Below are 17,141 nucleotides of genomic sequence, written 5' to 3'. Positions count from 1 at the left end.
TAAGGCACATGAATCAATGAAGCTGTCTGCACAAGGGGGCTATATGTGGCGCTATATGTGGCACTATATGTGGCGCTGTATTTGGCACTATATGTGGCGCTGTATGTGGCACTATATGTGGAACTATATATGGCGCTATATGTGTCACTATATGTGGCACTATATGTGGCGCTATATTTGGCACTATATGTGGCGCTATATGTGGCACTATATGTGGCGCCATATGTGGCGCTATATGTGGCACTATATGTGGCGCCATATGTGGCGCTATATGTGGCACTATATGTGGCGCTATATGTGGCACTATATGTGGCGTTATATATGGCACTATCTGTGGCGCTATATGTGGCACTATATATGACACTATATGTGGCTCTCTATGTGGCACTCTGAAAGGTTCAGGCTGAGATACCAAACACAAAAGTTCGGTTCAGTTGGATAAGTGAAATATGTGAATTGTCAGTAAAACAAGCTAAAGTATACTAGAGATATCCACATCTTGAAACATTTCAATAAAATAAACCCGTGCATTTGTGAGTGATGTAGCTCATTATATTATAAATAGTTTTATACACTGCAGTTTCACTAACTCCCCCTGAAACTGTTATTGTAATTCTTTTCATAAAAGTGATATTGTTTATAGACAAAATGACTGTACTCACTATATCAGAGGGCGGCTGGTAGCGGTGTATTCAAAGTGCAGACTTTTGAAAGATACATGCGAGATTATTCGGACATGAGTTCGCTCAAAGCCAACTTCCGATATACGTCTAACGTTGCCTTCTAAGGCAAGTCATGAAAGACAATAACTCCGTTTGATGCAGATCCTGCTGTAACCTTAGTGGGAGATTATTCTGTCATAATGGTTAATTACACATTGTCTTTTATCCCCCAAGTCGTTAATTACACTTCAATCATCTGACGCAGGAACCTAACAGCTCACATCCTTACCAGGAACATTTCACGGCGAATACGACTCCCTCCATTAATAATTTAGACATACCAGCATGCTGTCAATTTGCCCGATTGCTCGTAAATGACCACTATTAATTGAAAACGGAACATAAACGATCACGCAACCTAAAAGAGTGAATCTGTTCTTCACCTCGTTAGTTTCTTGATATGAAAATAACCAAGAAATAACATGTTATTTATTGTTGCACATTATCCGTGTAATACCTCATCAGAGCGGGACGCCAAACTGGCAGCTGCAACCCCTGCCTCCGTATGATGAACGAGCAGACTATATGCTACTGTTCTTGAGACGCCGTCGTGAATCATGTCAGTTTAATGCTGTTACGATGCAGTTAAATAATGATTATATGATTTACACAAGGTCATTTAGGCAGTTTGCAATAGGTAACTTACACCATATGGCATACCTCTCCATTTTTCAATATGCACAATTTACTTTTCCTGGCATCCAGTCCGATATTGGCAGCATAACCAACAGTATCAGCATCAATCTGTGAGTAATCTCGAAGTGGATTCAAATAACTATAACACTAGTTTATCCTAGCACGGGATGCCAGTGTTAGGGTCCTATCTTTGTCCCAGCATGGAGAGTCTCGCCTCGGTATTTAACGTTACATGCATTTGGTTTAAACTAACAGCATAGTCAACCGTTTTGGGGGATCCATTACTATAACGACACTGGTTCCCAGAATCAGCAACATCTCTGTTGACCCGTGGTGGTGGACGGACTACGTGATATCCACCGCCTGGTGACTAATTCACAATTATTCCGATATTATCACTTCTGGTCGTGTACAACACCGACCGATTAATGATATGGTTGATACATATAGATATAATACCATGTGTATAAGCAGAATCATCAGTTACATGCTTCGTGTTTACAAATGGAGACGGAGGCATCGTTATTTGATTATACGTACACAGATGTATAATAACGTATTTTCACTCCGTAATTGATGTGGATTACCAATTAGTGTACCTTGCTGTGTTGTAATGCTATCAAGGGGCATGATGAATCAGTGGCGAGTAGCGTAATGCAAATGTAAACGGTAGCGTGTTTTCGTATTTGTGAATAGCATGTATCGCTCCTGCCTACCGCACGTGTTGAGGTTGTGTAAACACTTCTTGGTTTAACTGACGTACGCGTCGATTAAGGACACGAAATCAGTTTTGGTTTGTATTTGATAATCCGCATATTCCCTGCAATCCAAACACAAGTATTTTCACATGGCATTTATTACAGGAATGAGTTTTATATTTCAAGATGCATGTCCACATAGCGTGCTGTGTGAAGTGTGTTTGAACATACCTTTACCACCACAAGATCGCTCTGCAGATAAAACCACTTATCCACTCACAGCATTGGGGTATTGCATTGGGGTATTACAAACTCGGATAAGTTTAGTTATTATAAACTTTGTCTTAAATGCCTTACTTTCCGTCACTAAAATACACGTATTGCAACACGAGTGATGTTTATTAGACTGTAAATGTAGATATGCTGGTCTGTCGGTACAGATGTCACGCATATACATATTTCTTTGCATTTCTAAAAGAAATTAAAATCAATGCTTAAAACGGTGCATATATACTCGATTATCCCTTGGTTTGTATCTTCAGTTTGTTAATAAAAATTGGCAACCATAGATTTATTTCGGAAGTGTCGCCACTATCACGGTCTTTCACACTGAGCCTGCTCTCCCATGTTAAAGATATGATCAGACGCCTATTCTAGGGCCTCTCGTTGGTGTCGAACTCTGATCGAAGTTATGGTAGCAAAGAGTTCCAGCGCAGAAAGGGATTTACTACCCTGTTTATTTGAGAATTCGTACACACAGCATGCAGATATGGTGCCATGACCCCATCCCTATGAATCATTTACATATAGGAAATTAACAAATTGCGTTAACATTCGTGCACATACACCTATTGCGATCATGATTTGTGTTTGTGTAAACCTTGCAGCGAAGATTTATGCGACGTTAGGGCATTAATATTTCAGCAACTGAAACTACACAGGTGTAGACAGTACAAGACACGAATACGATTTCCTTGATAACTAACGCTTCACTTGTATTAAGTGACACCACGCCACACGTTAGCAAAATCGAAGTGACATCACAAATTGTCAGCACTCATAGCATAAATGATTCATTGTCCTGGAGTTCTGGTAGATTCTACAACAGCACAGAACAACACATACAAAATAACCGAATTGGTCAATGCAACACCAGAACTGTACAAATGCTTTTAGCGTCATAGCCAGAAATGTAAATACTTTGAGATACGCTGTGGGCCGCGGGTTTACCGTCAGTGACACTGATACATTTCCCGTCGATTACACCAACACTCCACATTGTTTCCTTATGTGTCGAGAACAAGAAGCAATCGGACATTTCACAGCAGTAAAGGCGGTGTAAGGTGTACATTTCACAATGCGTGTTGTGGGGGAAATTGTCAGTGTGATATCAGTAAACTGTAAAGAAAGTCGACATAACACATAACATTTTACAATATATACGACTTGAACCATATCGATTATTTAACAAGTAATATAACATTCATTCACGTGATTTCCGAATGTTCAACGCCATGATGTACACAGAGGGTCAGGGGACCAGCGCCATTGTACAAACAGTTTACCAGTTAACTATAGCAGATGGTGAGCTGTCAGTCTCCAATCATGTAATACTGATTTTAGCACATTAATGGTTATCAGAGAACTACTCTGTTTTAAGGCGTCTCAGTTGTTGGATGTCATTTGTTAACGAATGTGTTTCCTCCGAGCGCTCTGGGTCCGTCATAAAGCGTCCACAGCTAATGACAAGTATGCACGTGCTAGCACTAGTGTCAATAGTACATACAGGGAACCACGTGCTAGCACTAGTGTCAATAGTACATACAGGGAACCACGTGCTAGCACTACTGTCAATAGTACATACAGGGAACCACGTGCTAGCACTAGTGTCAATGGTACATACAGGGAACCACGTGCTAGCACTAGTGTCAATAGTACATACAGGGAACCACGTGCTAGCACTAGTGTCAATAGTACATACAGGGAACCACGTGCTAGCACTAGTGTCAATAGTACATACAGGGAACCACGTGCTAGCACTAGTGTCAATAGTACATACAGGGAACCACGTGCTAGCACTACTGTCAATGGTACACACAGGGCAACACGGGCAAACAGTGGGTGTTTCCGAGCTGACAATAAAATGGAACAGTCATCTAATTCTGTTATTCGTCTCTCCTACACACATCATTGGCACATGAATACACCTAGTAACGTGTATTGTGAATAGGATGGACAAGCTACAGGAATGTATCAATACACAATGACCCTGCGGGCATTCTGAGAGACAGTGAGCGATAGATTCCTGCTATAACGCAATCATTAGTCTGTCTATTCCAGATGCGATTATTTACAGGCTGTCGTTATGTAATGTGCTGGTATAAACTGACGCAATGCAATCGATATTCGTCCCAAAATATTAATATTTATTTTGAAACTGTAAGAGTAAGCGTTAGTTTGGAACGCATCGTTTCACTGTCAGCATATGTGATTAATACCCCAAACAATTGTTGCAAAGGTCGCTTGATGTTGGAAAGTCGCCTGGTAATTATATCAGAATACATTGATCGTAAATACCTTTTTCTGTTAAACCATGTTCGGCGTGTCAAACACCAACTCTTTACCTACTGTATAAGTTGTATTAACATTTACGAATACAACTTATTTAGAACTGTATTCATTGTTACAAATTGACGGCCCTTTCCTTTCCTCTGTGAAAAGTTCTGAACAAATAAGACTGGTGCATATTCATACAAGATAAATTTCGACATGTAATCTCATCTTTTCATTCACACAAGAAGTGTGCAGAGATGATTGATCAAAGTCAGCAGACATACTTGGGAGGGAAGTTTGATCAAAGCGAGGCTAGCAACTCACACAGGTCTTCAACGAAGGACACAGTTCAAGCTAACATAAGCTTGAAAACTATTATCACGTATGTATTCTTGTCGTTTTAGCTGTGGTGTTTGTCTGGGTTTGTTTCTAGTCATACCTGACAAGGTCCAAATGAAACACACTTTTATCTATGCAGAATTAACAAACGTGCTCTATGACGTTCCTGTCTTCTTTAACGTGTTTGCTTTTGGCATTATGTTGTAGGATAATGGATGACCCTTCAGACTTTGTTAATTCAGTGTCGACATAATTAATCTAATTGAGGAGCATCTGGCTCCATGTCAAGAACCACTCTGAGGATATTTACATCGCTTGTCAATAACAATCACCATGGTAACCATATTGCAAAACAATATTTCAGGCAGGCCACACTCGAATTATTGAAAATTTTAACCATGACTTTCCCGTCAATGGGGACCATGCAACGTTCATTGTTTATTGCCATCCGTTAATTATCTGATATGAAAGGTCAATGGTTAATAAACTAAATATTTTTAATCACTTTATTAAATTCACGTAAATTCAACAAGGTAGGTAAAATAATTTCCATTCAAGGTCGTTTTGTGGTGCTGTTAGTCATTGATGAACCGTTGCTTCAGTCGCATTTGCGGCACAGAGACATGTCTCAACCATATCGCTCTGTCATCATTGAAAAGGAACACATTGAAAAATGTTAATAACACATTCTTGATAAAAACCGTCAACGAATGTCAGTTTCTCAACAAAACAAGTATGGTAGATGCCTCATATTCTATTATTTCATGCCGCGTGTACTCCGTTTGGAACTTTGCCTCAGCATCTGTAGATTTTGACTATTGCCTAAAATAAGCCCTGTATTGCCTACGGACATCCGCTCTCGTCGGTGTCACGTGAGAAACCCTTGTCGCATCATTCCACTCACAGCGGACGGTTCTGGATTTAATTGGTTAGCTTGATGGGACAGTCAGCCAAACCCTTCAGACAATATTGCCAGGCAATCTTTACTTGAGTGCAAAGCTTTGACGTAGTAACATTGTCAAGGATCCAAACATCCGTTCAGAGTTAGTCTTGACAGTGCTCAGTGCTGTGTAAACTAGCAGATAGGATGGATATTGTTTTATGAAAACGTGTGTTTATGGTTGTGTATACATACGTTACCTCAATGCTTGCTTCAGAAAGAAACATAATCATTTCACGGAGAATGCGAAAGGTTTATCTTCAGCATTGACTGTCCACCGGACTCATAGCTGGAAACAACCCTTCAATAAAACCTACATAAGGTATTCAAAATACACAATACTATAGGTGCAGTATGTAATGGGTGGCAGAGCAAGTGTAAGGGGGAGTGTTTACATTATGTTGACAATCCTTTTAGAAAGAAATCAAAAGGCAATTCGTGTAACGGAACTTTCAAATTGAATATATATAGAATACTAAACGAGCTCCCGTGTAATACCAATTTTTTTAAACGAGTGATCAGTTCTGGTATCTGACGAGCAAAAGCGAGTCAGACACCAGAACTATTCGTGAGCTCCTGTAGTATTTTATTTATTACTTGCCATTTATAACTTTTTAGAATTTCACTGCCGTGCGTGATCATGAACAGGCAGACACCTACACGATCCGCATTATAATCCAATTGACTTTAACAGAAAAATACTTCAAACATGTCAAAAGATTCACGTATCAGTTTAATCCCATATAACGACCCACGTTAAGAATTCAGGCGTCTGTTCCACAAAGTTATCGTAGCGCTAAGGTAATCGTAACTCACATATTTTAACATAGACTTTCGACTATCGCTACAGTACGATCGCCCTGTGCCACAATGTTTACAATAACGTGGCAATACCCCATGACGTAATTTGTGGAATGTTTTGCAAGATCCACTGGCGAAACAATCCCATGTGACAGGGTTGCTGGGGTCGCCGAGTGTGAATAAGCTCCTCACAGTTATAATCTCGACAGACAATGTCGGTGAATAAGCCAAGGGATGTTGAGAACTTTCAATATTTGTTCGTGAAACTTGTTCCAGCAGTACATAAGCACGCGTTTTGGTATGAGACAATCCCATGTGCGAAATACGCTACAGTCGGAAAGCGCACGTTAAATCTTCTATATCAGTCAGTCAGTCAGTATGAGTGAGTGAGTGAGTGAGTATGGTTTTACGCCGCTTTTAGCAATATTCCAACAATATCACGGCGGGGGACACCAGAAATGGGCTTCACACATTTTACCCATGTCGGGAATCGAACCCGGGTCTTCGGCGTGACGAGCGAACGCTTTAACCACTAGGCTACCCGACCGCCCCCAGTCAGTATGAGACAATGTGTAATACACCTGTATGTTTATTAGACGGGTGATCTCTTCACGGGCAAGTAATAAAAGCATTTATTCATTGGTCTCTTTAAAAGATATCATATTTGTCTTCATTGTCTTACGTTGCAATGTAAGGGTATGTTATTTGTCCAAAAACACCTATATCGCAATCTTTCCTCACGTACCACATCTACAACATGTGTTTTTAATTCAGCTTCATTTGAAAAGAATCTGAGACTTTCGATTGATTGTAAATAGGTTTATTGGACGGACACATTAAGAATAACAAGAAGACACAATAGCTACAGTGTTATCAATAATGAACGTGCCTTTCAGCCATAAACAAAATGTTAGCACAGGATTAACAGTGATATGAAAAGTATGTACGATCTTCTTAATCAATATATCATGAGGCATTATGGAAGATGCCATCTGGAGGTGCAACTATTCCCTTGTGTAATGGATAAGGTATGTATCATCTAAAAGCTTTTTTATTTTTGCTGTGTTTTGATTGATGTCCCGCCAAGTCTGGTAATGTCCAAGTTATGTAACCATGTCAAAGAAATTACTGATCATTAAATGCAATCCAGATGACAACATAAAGCATTCGCGAATCCCTGTCCAATGTAAGTTCAGGACACACAATCAAGTGTATGTGAATGGAATATCCGTATTCTATTTTAAAAAATTACTAAATGTCACTGACAGGGGCAACGATTTAGAGAAAAAAAATTGGTTTCTACTTTTTATACTAGTATCGTAAGCACTAAACAAAATTCAGCTAGTTTGATGATCAACACCACCGTCGTTGCCAGTCCATACAGTAATGTGCGTGGCTACGTCTAACTTGTCCTGGGGATCAAGTCAGATTTTATCTGAAGCCCAAGGGAGCTATGTATATTCCATCACTTTGAAGAAAATGGCTCGCATGTTTATACGGTAACACACAATTACCACAACCATTTGAGGAAACACTCCTCAAAGTTTTATTCTGTCTAAGCACTTCAGGGATTTTGAATTTTTCATGTCGTAGATCAGGCGTGAGACGCGGTTGTCTTTTCTTCCCTTTATTGGCTAGTAATAAGACTATGAAAGCTTCCTTCTTTATTACCCGCTTTGTGTAGCAACACAAAGCAGCGATGGCCTCAATCGTAAACTGGCATGATCAAAGCATCAGAAATGAACAGGCGCCTTTTCCAGACAAAAGAAGCCGTCCAGTGGTTGTCATTCATCACACTATGTAAATGTCTCACATTGGCAACACATCCATATTTATACAACTTGGACTCACGTCATTGGAGATAGATGCAGTAAATTAATTATAACTGAATTGACAATGCAACTTGAACATTTTCTTGTGAACATATAACTGGCTGCACTACAAAGACTCTGAACAACACAACGTCCATCCCTTGAACCACACTGTGACCGACCTCCGTGGTCTCGTGGTGGAGCATCCGTCCGGAAAGCGGAAGGTCGGGGGTTCGATCCCCGGCCGCGTCATACCAAAAGATGTTGAAAGATGGTACTTGTTCCTACCCTGCCTGGCGCTGGGCATTAAGGGGCTAATACAGGGACTGGTCGGCTCAGACCGGAGTATACTGTGTCTGATTTGAGTATTCACGTGAAACTGCGGCATGGGCTAGCACTATAAAATCGGCATTTGTCCGGACCAGTAGAAGCAGCCGCACACACACACGCTATATAAGTGCAATAACCTTGGACCCGACGTTAAACCCCATTTCGCCGCACCTCACCTTGAACAACACTTCATTTATATTGGATCAAGCTTGGTTCACAATACATACATTTTATGAATTGTTTTGAGAAAGCTTTTCAACCTTTGACATGATCTCGTGAACACCGTATCATCACATATATTGTACATGTGTTTTGTTCATCACGAAACTGTGTCTTATATGCACGGTGACAAATGAAATACTATCTTGAGTTTGAATACTAGCAAAATAGCTGAGAGTTTACAAATTTCTTTTTGTCAGCTTCATACAGAATAATCCGTTATATGGAGTACCAAAATATCTTTTGACACTGACGATAATATACAACCCAATTCATATAGTTGAGAAGCATTAACTGGTTGTAGCTTTAAATTGGAATTAGTGTCATTTAGCAGGAGCCAAGCTCAAATTTTCTAACACGATAATCGGTCGGTGGTGTCTGAGGCTGTTATTGGCCATTATTCGGTATTTTTGAGATGCCAGGACACAAAGCAGGAGATTAGACCGGTGGATTAGACCGCTGTTAACACATTACTGACGCATAATCCAGAATTGACAGGACGCATTGCTTTATTCCATTACTGTAAAGACACTAACAAGATTTGCCAGGAGACATTTTCAATGAACGATACACGTTCATAGGTCCGGCAATGGAAATGTCATATCATGGCGCCTATCAATCGCAAATCGACCAGAACGAAGTGAAAACCAAGACTACTTCCCATCACAACGGCTAATCCGGGGAACTAGTCTTCAGTTGCAGATCTGGTGGGTACCTTTTATATGACGTATGATTCACACAGTTAAGCTTCTATATACGACTAGGAACTGACGTATTTTCTTGTTTATGTTTTTTTCCCCATCGACTTTGCGTTCTGATCAGTACTGACTTACACGCGATTAGTTCAACCCAGCGTAAACCCGATGCCGAAATTATAAGTATAAATATTGTTGTCTTTTGAACGCCCTACAATCAGACAGGGGAGAAACGTATAATAATCTCCTGTATTATATCCCCATCTGTGAAGTCAGATCGATGTAACATGGAAACATCTGGAGAGAAAACTACACTTGTTCTCATTAGACATCATTTCTACGAAACAAGTAGAGAGCGCGGTCATATACCACAGACAGTTCGCGAGCATCGTCTAATAATCGTCTAAGAATATTTTGTTATTTTTTATCTACATTAAATATGTATGGATATGTAAAATACATATCTAACCGAAACCGGTTGCAAATCCGGCTGCGCACTAATATAATATTGATATATACGCACTAACGTGGGCATTAGTACCATTTCTTCGCATGCAGAATGTTATTATTCATATCTCGGATGCTCTGGCCCAAACATCAGAAATCATGCACACTGAATTGGTATCAATATTGTTCCGATCGAGCGGTCTAATCATGCAACCGTGTCCACCCATGAAAAACACTTTCGGAAGCAGTGCCACAAACTATTCTACGTAGGTCCAGATACACTGAATTTGTTACATTAAATTATACTGATTGGCGGATGCATATCGTCGTCATATACCCAGTGTAAAATAATTGGTCCTGCCTGGGTACAGCTCGACGGGAATATCTGTTGCAGATCTATTTAGATCAAATTGCAAGGCGAACATGAAGTTTGTGACGTGTTTGTTTGGCATAATAAAGTGTAAATAACGAACAAGTAAAAAAAAGTAGGTCCAACCTGACATGCGACAGTGGTAAAAAGTAACGAAGCGAAAGATTTACATCCTGTCCACGAAATGTCAAAATAAGGAACTATTTGCCAGCATTTGCACATAATTTTGATCTGAGAGACGTAACATTGATCAAATACCGATTATGGCCTATAACGTTGGATGGATCCTCCGCAGACTAGCTTGCGCTTTGTCACTTGTCATTTAACTGCAGGTGTAACTAGGCTTGAAACACGAGTGACTAAACATTGACCTTACTTATGTTCGAAATCACAGAACTAAAGCTTTCGTTTTATTCTCAGAACCCAAATATGAAGGGAGACATACAAGAAAAATATTTAAACGTATGCTATATAAGGGATACAATTCATATGGTGTGCCGATTATATTAACTGTATGTATTCACAACAATATGTCATGGGAAGTAACTATTATCGAAATAAAAGCGACAACTCCGACTATGTCATGTGTTCATAAATCGTTATCATATGGTGATGCTACAAAGTGTTAGCGTAAAGGAATACGGGGAATAGCCAGTCCTACTAATTGTACCCTTCACGGACACATGCAAAGGCAAACCAATTATTCACCTGAAGAAACATGCGGGTACGGGAACGTATAGTACAAGTGAAAATAAGGAATAGCATCGAACATCAGTTTAGTCACTGTGATGTCAAATTTAGAAAAGTCCGCAAAATGCCTACCCTAAGACGTTGTGAAAGCTTTACTGGGGCCATGAATGTTGTACTCCTGATGAAACAAGTTTTGAGCAAGAGTCGTATGACTCTCTTTGAAATCTGTCAAAAGAGCATGATCCATTTTAAAGTTGTGAAAGGCTGGAGCTGCTCTGGAATATTGTTCGACATTAAGTTGACTGAATATTGGCAATGTGAAGTCAACCCCTTTTGTTGTACAGAAAAGTGAAGATTTGTGTGTCACTTTGAATCTTTGTGCATATATCTAAATATGAAACCGATGATGCGCTTCCATTGGTCTCTTTTATTTCTAGCTCAGTTCAGTAACTTAGTGGTAGAGGGTTAGCTATTAGACAATCATTGAACACTATCAGATCATCAATACACTTGACGGTTAAGTTAAACGTCTTGGCCAACTTGCCTTAGTTTGATTGTGCTAATTCCAGAGGATATTCGTATCCATACAGAAACATATCAACAAGGATTTGTTTGTTTGTTGTTTAACGCCGCAATATTCCAGCTATATTTACGGTGGTCTGCAAATAATCGAGTCTAGACCAGACAATCCAGTAATTGACATCATGAGCATCGATCCGCGCGTATGCATACAGAAACATATCAACACGGATTTGTTTGTTTGTTGTTTAACGCCGCACTCAGCAATAGTCAAGCTTTATTTACTGTGGTCTGCAAATAATCGAGTCTGGACCAGACAATCCGGTGATTGACATCATAAGCATCAATCCACGCAATTGGGATACGATGCATCAACCAAGTCTGCGAGCCTGACCACCCGATCCCGTTAATCGCCTCTTACGACAAGCATGGGTTGCTGAAGACCAATTCTAACCCGGAATCTTCACAGATCTGTCAACAGGAAAGCGGTAGCCATTGGCGCTTATGGGGATTCCTACTTCTTTCCGAAAGTTTTCTCACATTCTTTGTTTCAATATTATCATATTCTGTTTCTCTTCTTTTCTGAATTGATTACTGGGAAATATATTTATTTTATATTATTTTAAGGCCACATCAATATCATATTTCTCCACCTGATGCTCGCAAACATACAAACCGCCTTGCGTTCGATGCAATTAAACGTGTAGTTGGTAGTAAAACGCGGTCAAACTGATCACTGTTACAACACTAAATAGATGCTTTGTGTTATGTGAGTAACATTGTTTATGTAAAATATTTAAACTACAAATATACATGAGTATTTCATGTACTGCATTATAGTCCACTTATTCGTTACATGAAACAACACTTGTTTGGTGGAGGTGCGTTTTATCTGTCTCGTCAGTGTCAAATTGTCACACTGCATTCTATTCTCTTTAACGCTGCGGATATTCGAAAATAGCCGAGGTTACAGAAAAGCAACGAGGTATCGGGTGATGGTAATGGATTGATAAGAAAGAGGAAGGACTATATGTGACATGACAATCAACAAAATACTTTGGCGGTTTATTGTAAGGGTGTAAACAACAACAAAAAGAACACAGAGGTAGGTAGTGAAAAAATGAGCGTTTGAGATGACATGACCAATAATGGATCATGCCCCACGATAAGTCAAACCTCATTTACACTGCGTGGCATGGTCCGCATCAATCTCCTAATAGACAATGGCCACTGAAGATAATTCATAGTGTCAAATATTCCCCACAAATGCATTGTTTGTCGGGAATAGTGTATGCAGCATGCAACAAGGAGACACTAATGGTAATGTCGATTTGTATTTTTGTTGCTATCCTTTGCTTTCTTGGCAAACACAATACGCAAATACAAGTCATGAATAAAACGCACATTGGTAGTCATTATGGAAATACAGTAGTATTGCAGTTTGTAATAGAAACTCATACCTGACATTAACACCTCGGCAAATACTGGCATCAACATCATCATCTGTGATGACTGCTTTCTGAACTATGGACGACATAATAAATGACATCGGCATTACAGGTTGCGTCGTAGTACTTCTGTTACCAAGTCAGCAAGGATAAGGATAAAACTGGGTTGCTTTGGAGCATGTACTGTTGTCTTTCATGCTTAATTCTAAAACACTTTGGCCGCCTGGATATTGCTTAATATTGCTAAAAGCGGCGTAAACTCACTCACTCACTCTAAAACACGTTGACACGTTTCTTGTTGTGAAAATATAAAGTGAGTTTATGATATTTATTATTAAGTCTTAGCATCTGATAATTGTAGTATCTGGTGTTCGTTCACCTGCTCTTGGGGGTCGGTCATGATCATGCATTTTTGCTTAGTTGCAGTGATCGCTAGCACTTCTCGGCATTGCATTTGCAGTGATCATTAACTCATCTGGGCATTTAATTTGCAGTGATTATCAACTGTTCTTAATATTTTATTTGCTTCAACTGTCAGCTTCTGGGCAGTTCTTTTGCTATATTTTTCTGTGTTAAACACTGCAATAATCGCTAACTTCATATTAGAATTACAACAAAATTATGAGTTGATGATACAGTGATGATCTACTCACTTATTTGTCAGTCAACACATCTGGGCATTTCATTTACGTAATGATCAACTCTCCTGTGCGTTTCATTTGCTGTAATCGTCAAACTTTATTTCAGAAGTCATATTAAATCGGTGAGTTGAAGATCGGTGTAGATAAGTACATTGACAGTTGGTTTCATAAACGTATCATTTATCATTCATCATACCATCTGAGAGAGAACTATTCCCTTGACTTGTGTTTGGGCCCAACTGTGTAATGACACTACCTTCATGCGTATACTGGCAGGGCATAATATGTTCACATCCCTTTTTGTGATTAGAACTTAATACACATCCTTTGTGCAACTTTTGGGCTTCAATCTGGTACGTAAGAAAAATGAATAAACTAGGTATGTCGAGGCTACGGTTTCATTAATGAACATGTTCATCAGTGATGACTGTTCCACCAAAAGTAACATTGCTCAATATGTTATTCTAAACCAGGCAATACTGCTGTCTTGATTAATTTTTCATTTAATAATGATAGTTTGGCTGATTAAACATAACTAGCTTTCAAATAACTGTCAGCTAACGGTTGCCGACTTTTGACTTCAGGTTGATGCTCACTGTCAGCGACCAGTGAAGCACATGATATGTTTCACACAAACCAATTTCAGAAAAAGCTTAAAGCATGAAATTTCCTCTAACTGAGAGAGGTCTGTGTTGTTATGATTAATAGCACTCTGAATGTAACAACGCATCATTCAATGTCGTTGAATTTTTAGGTGAATATTTAGAATTAAATAATCTTACGATATCAGCACATTACCACACATATACATGTATTAAATATGTATTGAAAATAAAGATTATGACCATTATGATTTCAAAAATATTGACTAATTCACCATTGAGGACTGCTGAAGCAGGGGTAATCATGACAGACCACGATAACGTAATTAAACGTTAGTCGTGGTATTAATCGTGGTGAGGTTCCATCTGTTCTCCCTGGTGCCATCAGGTCCGCACGGCTATAGATGCATGCCTATTGATACCACTGTGCAGGTACGTTGTTCTCGTGGACTTAATGTTTAAAATATGTATATGAACTTGCGTGTGTAGCATTTTCGTCAGTCATAACAGTTTCTCGATACAAGAAAAGCCATATCTTCATGATGGGAAAAATAAGACATCGTTTGTGAAGGTACTGTGGTGTTACACCGTAACAAGGAAAAATGGTTAAGAGGTTGTTACGATTTGTCACTTGTGAATGACATAATAATGGCTAATCTATGAGGTGTAGAGCTCAGTTGCTTTAAGTGTTCACAAATGATTATACTCTCTGCTTGGTTGAATGAGATCTTGTTCATGGCGAACATGTTACAAATCAGGTAAAGTTACGCAAAGCGTTTGTACCTTGTACATGTAGGTGCAGGTTCTGAACGTACACATATGTTTACAGGAAGCTGAGTTGTATACTGCCAAGGGAGAGGTGAATGCCACAGAGATGAACACTGTATTGTACTTTTAAAAAGTTGTGCAGGCTATGTTTAAGGTCGTTATGACTTCAAGAGGATACTCGGAGAAAAAAGAACGAATCAACTTGGCAATGATCAAATATTGTTACACAGGTTAACTTGTCATGATGATAGGGACGTATAGTGTTTAAAAACATGAGTGAATGAGAGTGTCCATGGATCTCCGTATGTATTAGCGTGTACATACTTGTAACGGTGTTGTTAATAGCAATCTTGAGAGTATGGTCAACGGACGGTCAAGTCCCCTCAGGTGCCGCATTTCTTTGTGAAGAATTTGTCGTGTCAGAAAACTATGTTCGTAAATCGAATCTCGGTTCGCCCTGATTATATTTCTAGGTTTGTCAGCACCATAACCGTGCTCGTGAGTTTTACCAACGTGGTACACATCTAAAACCAGCAATACTTCGGGCTTTTCTCCCACATCAAGATGATACGCCGTGATATAACTGAGATACTATTTAAAGCACCGTCAAACCAAATAAGGACGGTTGTCTGTAGAACAGATACGGGATGGCTTGAACAGTACGTACTGCAATGTTGTGGTATTGTTCCTATCCCCCCGGTTATTATATGACACTTGTGTTTTCATCTGTTATACGAAACCCAGAAAGAATAAAGCGTGAATGACTATTCATACCTGTGTCATACAGCTATGTCTTATTCGGTATAACATTATCACACCAGCAGTTGTTTTTGCACATTAGATATATGTAACACTAATTATCACTGTAAGCATAACAACTACAGTTTTTGTCATGTATTATTCCTCAATCGCCCCGGTCGTACAATAAGCAACACATTAAGCGCCCCGTATCAGACAAAAGGAAGTATTAAAGCAAGTGACAGTGAGGACAGGGATGCGCAATGAACGTAAGCGACAGGAGTTGAGGATATTGATTTGGAAGCAATTAACTCACCTTGCCGGAACTCTTTTCAACAGGAGCACAGGAGACAATGGCCCAAGAAAGCAGCAAAAGAGAAGAGACCCGAAAATATCGTTCCCACTCCATGATGACTGGTCTGAGAGATCGTCTCCGTTAGTCTTGCAGCCTCAGTATTTATGTAGTCTTGGCAATGATATATGTTAATGCGTTACACCCTCGTTACAAATGAACCGACCGGCTTGTCGGAGAGACAAAACAAAGTCCAATGTGCCTTTTTATATATTTCCTTAGCACTTGAATGCCAGTCACAGCGGAAAATGGGAGGGGCTGAGAATCAAAGTATTATGGGCTGGATATAACAGGAGATTTCGTTTGAGTGATTTGTTCTCGGGCAAGGTCCATCAATATTAGATTGTACGGGTATCGAGTTGACGACAGCGGATTGTTCCGGTTCGTGTATACGCACAGCCTCTGGATAAACATTTCGCAGATTGGCCGAGCAGGACAAACAGGGCTATAGGGACGCTAGTTTCGTGTGTTTTTGTCCGGAGACATGCTTGCTCGATGACCAGGTACTCTAATTTACTTTCGCTTGTTTATTGAGGCGATTACGTTATTAGAGTTGTGAATGAATAATGCTGCTGTTGTTAAGTCAACATTCTTAGAACGGTCTTAGAACAGCTCGAGAATGAGAGAAATAGTGCCCGCTGGCACATCAATGAATTTAACCCCCTAAGTTTCACACCCACCTTGAATTTCCTTGCAAAAAGACATATGATAAAAAAATTAATTACCATCCATACATTTCAATGATTTAATTTATTCAACAAACGTAGCAACTCCAGTATCCAATAACACTGATGGAAGTCTATCTAAGACATGGATTATGAA

General features: G+C 39.5%; 1 protein-coding gene across 1 annotated transcript in view; it reads right to left on the bottom strand.

The window, feature by feature from the left end:
- LOC139470911 (feeding circuit activating peptides-like) overlaps window positions 1-16,500 on the bottom strand; it is a 35,552-nt gene extending 19,052 nt beyond the window's left edge. The window contains exon 1 of the mRNA XM_071253238.1: window positions 16,284-16,500. Coding sequence (XP_071109339.1) covers window positions 16,284-16,376 — 93 coding nt within the window. The 5' untranslated portion in view covers window positions 16,377-16,500. The remainder of the gene's footprint in view (window positions 1-16,283) is intronic.
- Window positions 16,501-17,141: the final 641 nt, after the last annotated feature.

This window comes from Haliotis cracherodii, unplaced genomic scaffold (genome assembly GCF_022045235.1).
Source record: "Haliotis cracherodii isolate W230 unplaced genomic scaffold, xgHalCrac1.p SCAF_21, whole genome shotgun sequence".
Classification (NCBI taxonomy): Eukaryota; Metazoa; Mollusca; class Gastropoda; order Lepetellida; family Haliotidae; genus Haliotis; species Haliotis cracherodii.
This window is presented reverse-complemented; position numbering and strand designations above follow the sequence as displayed.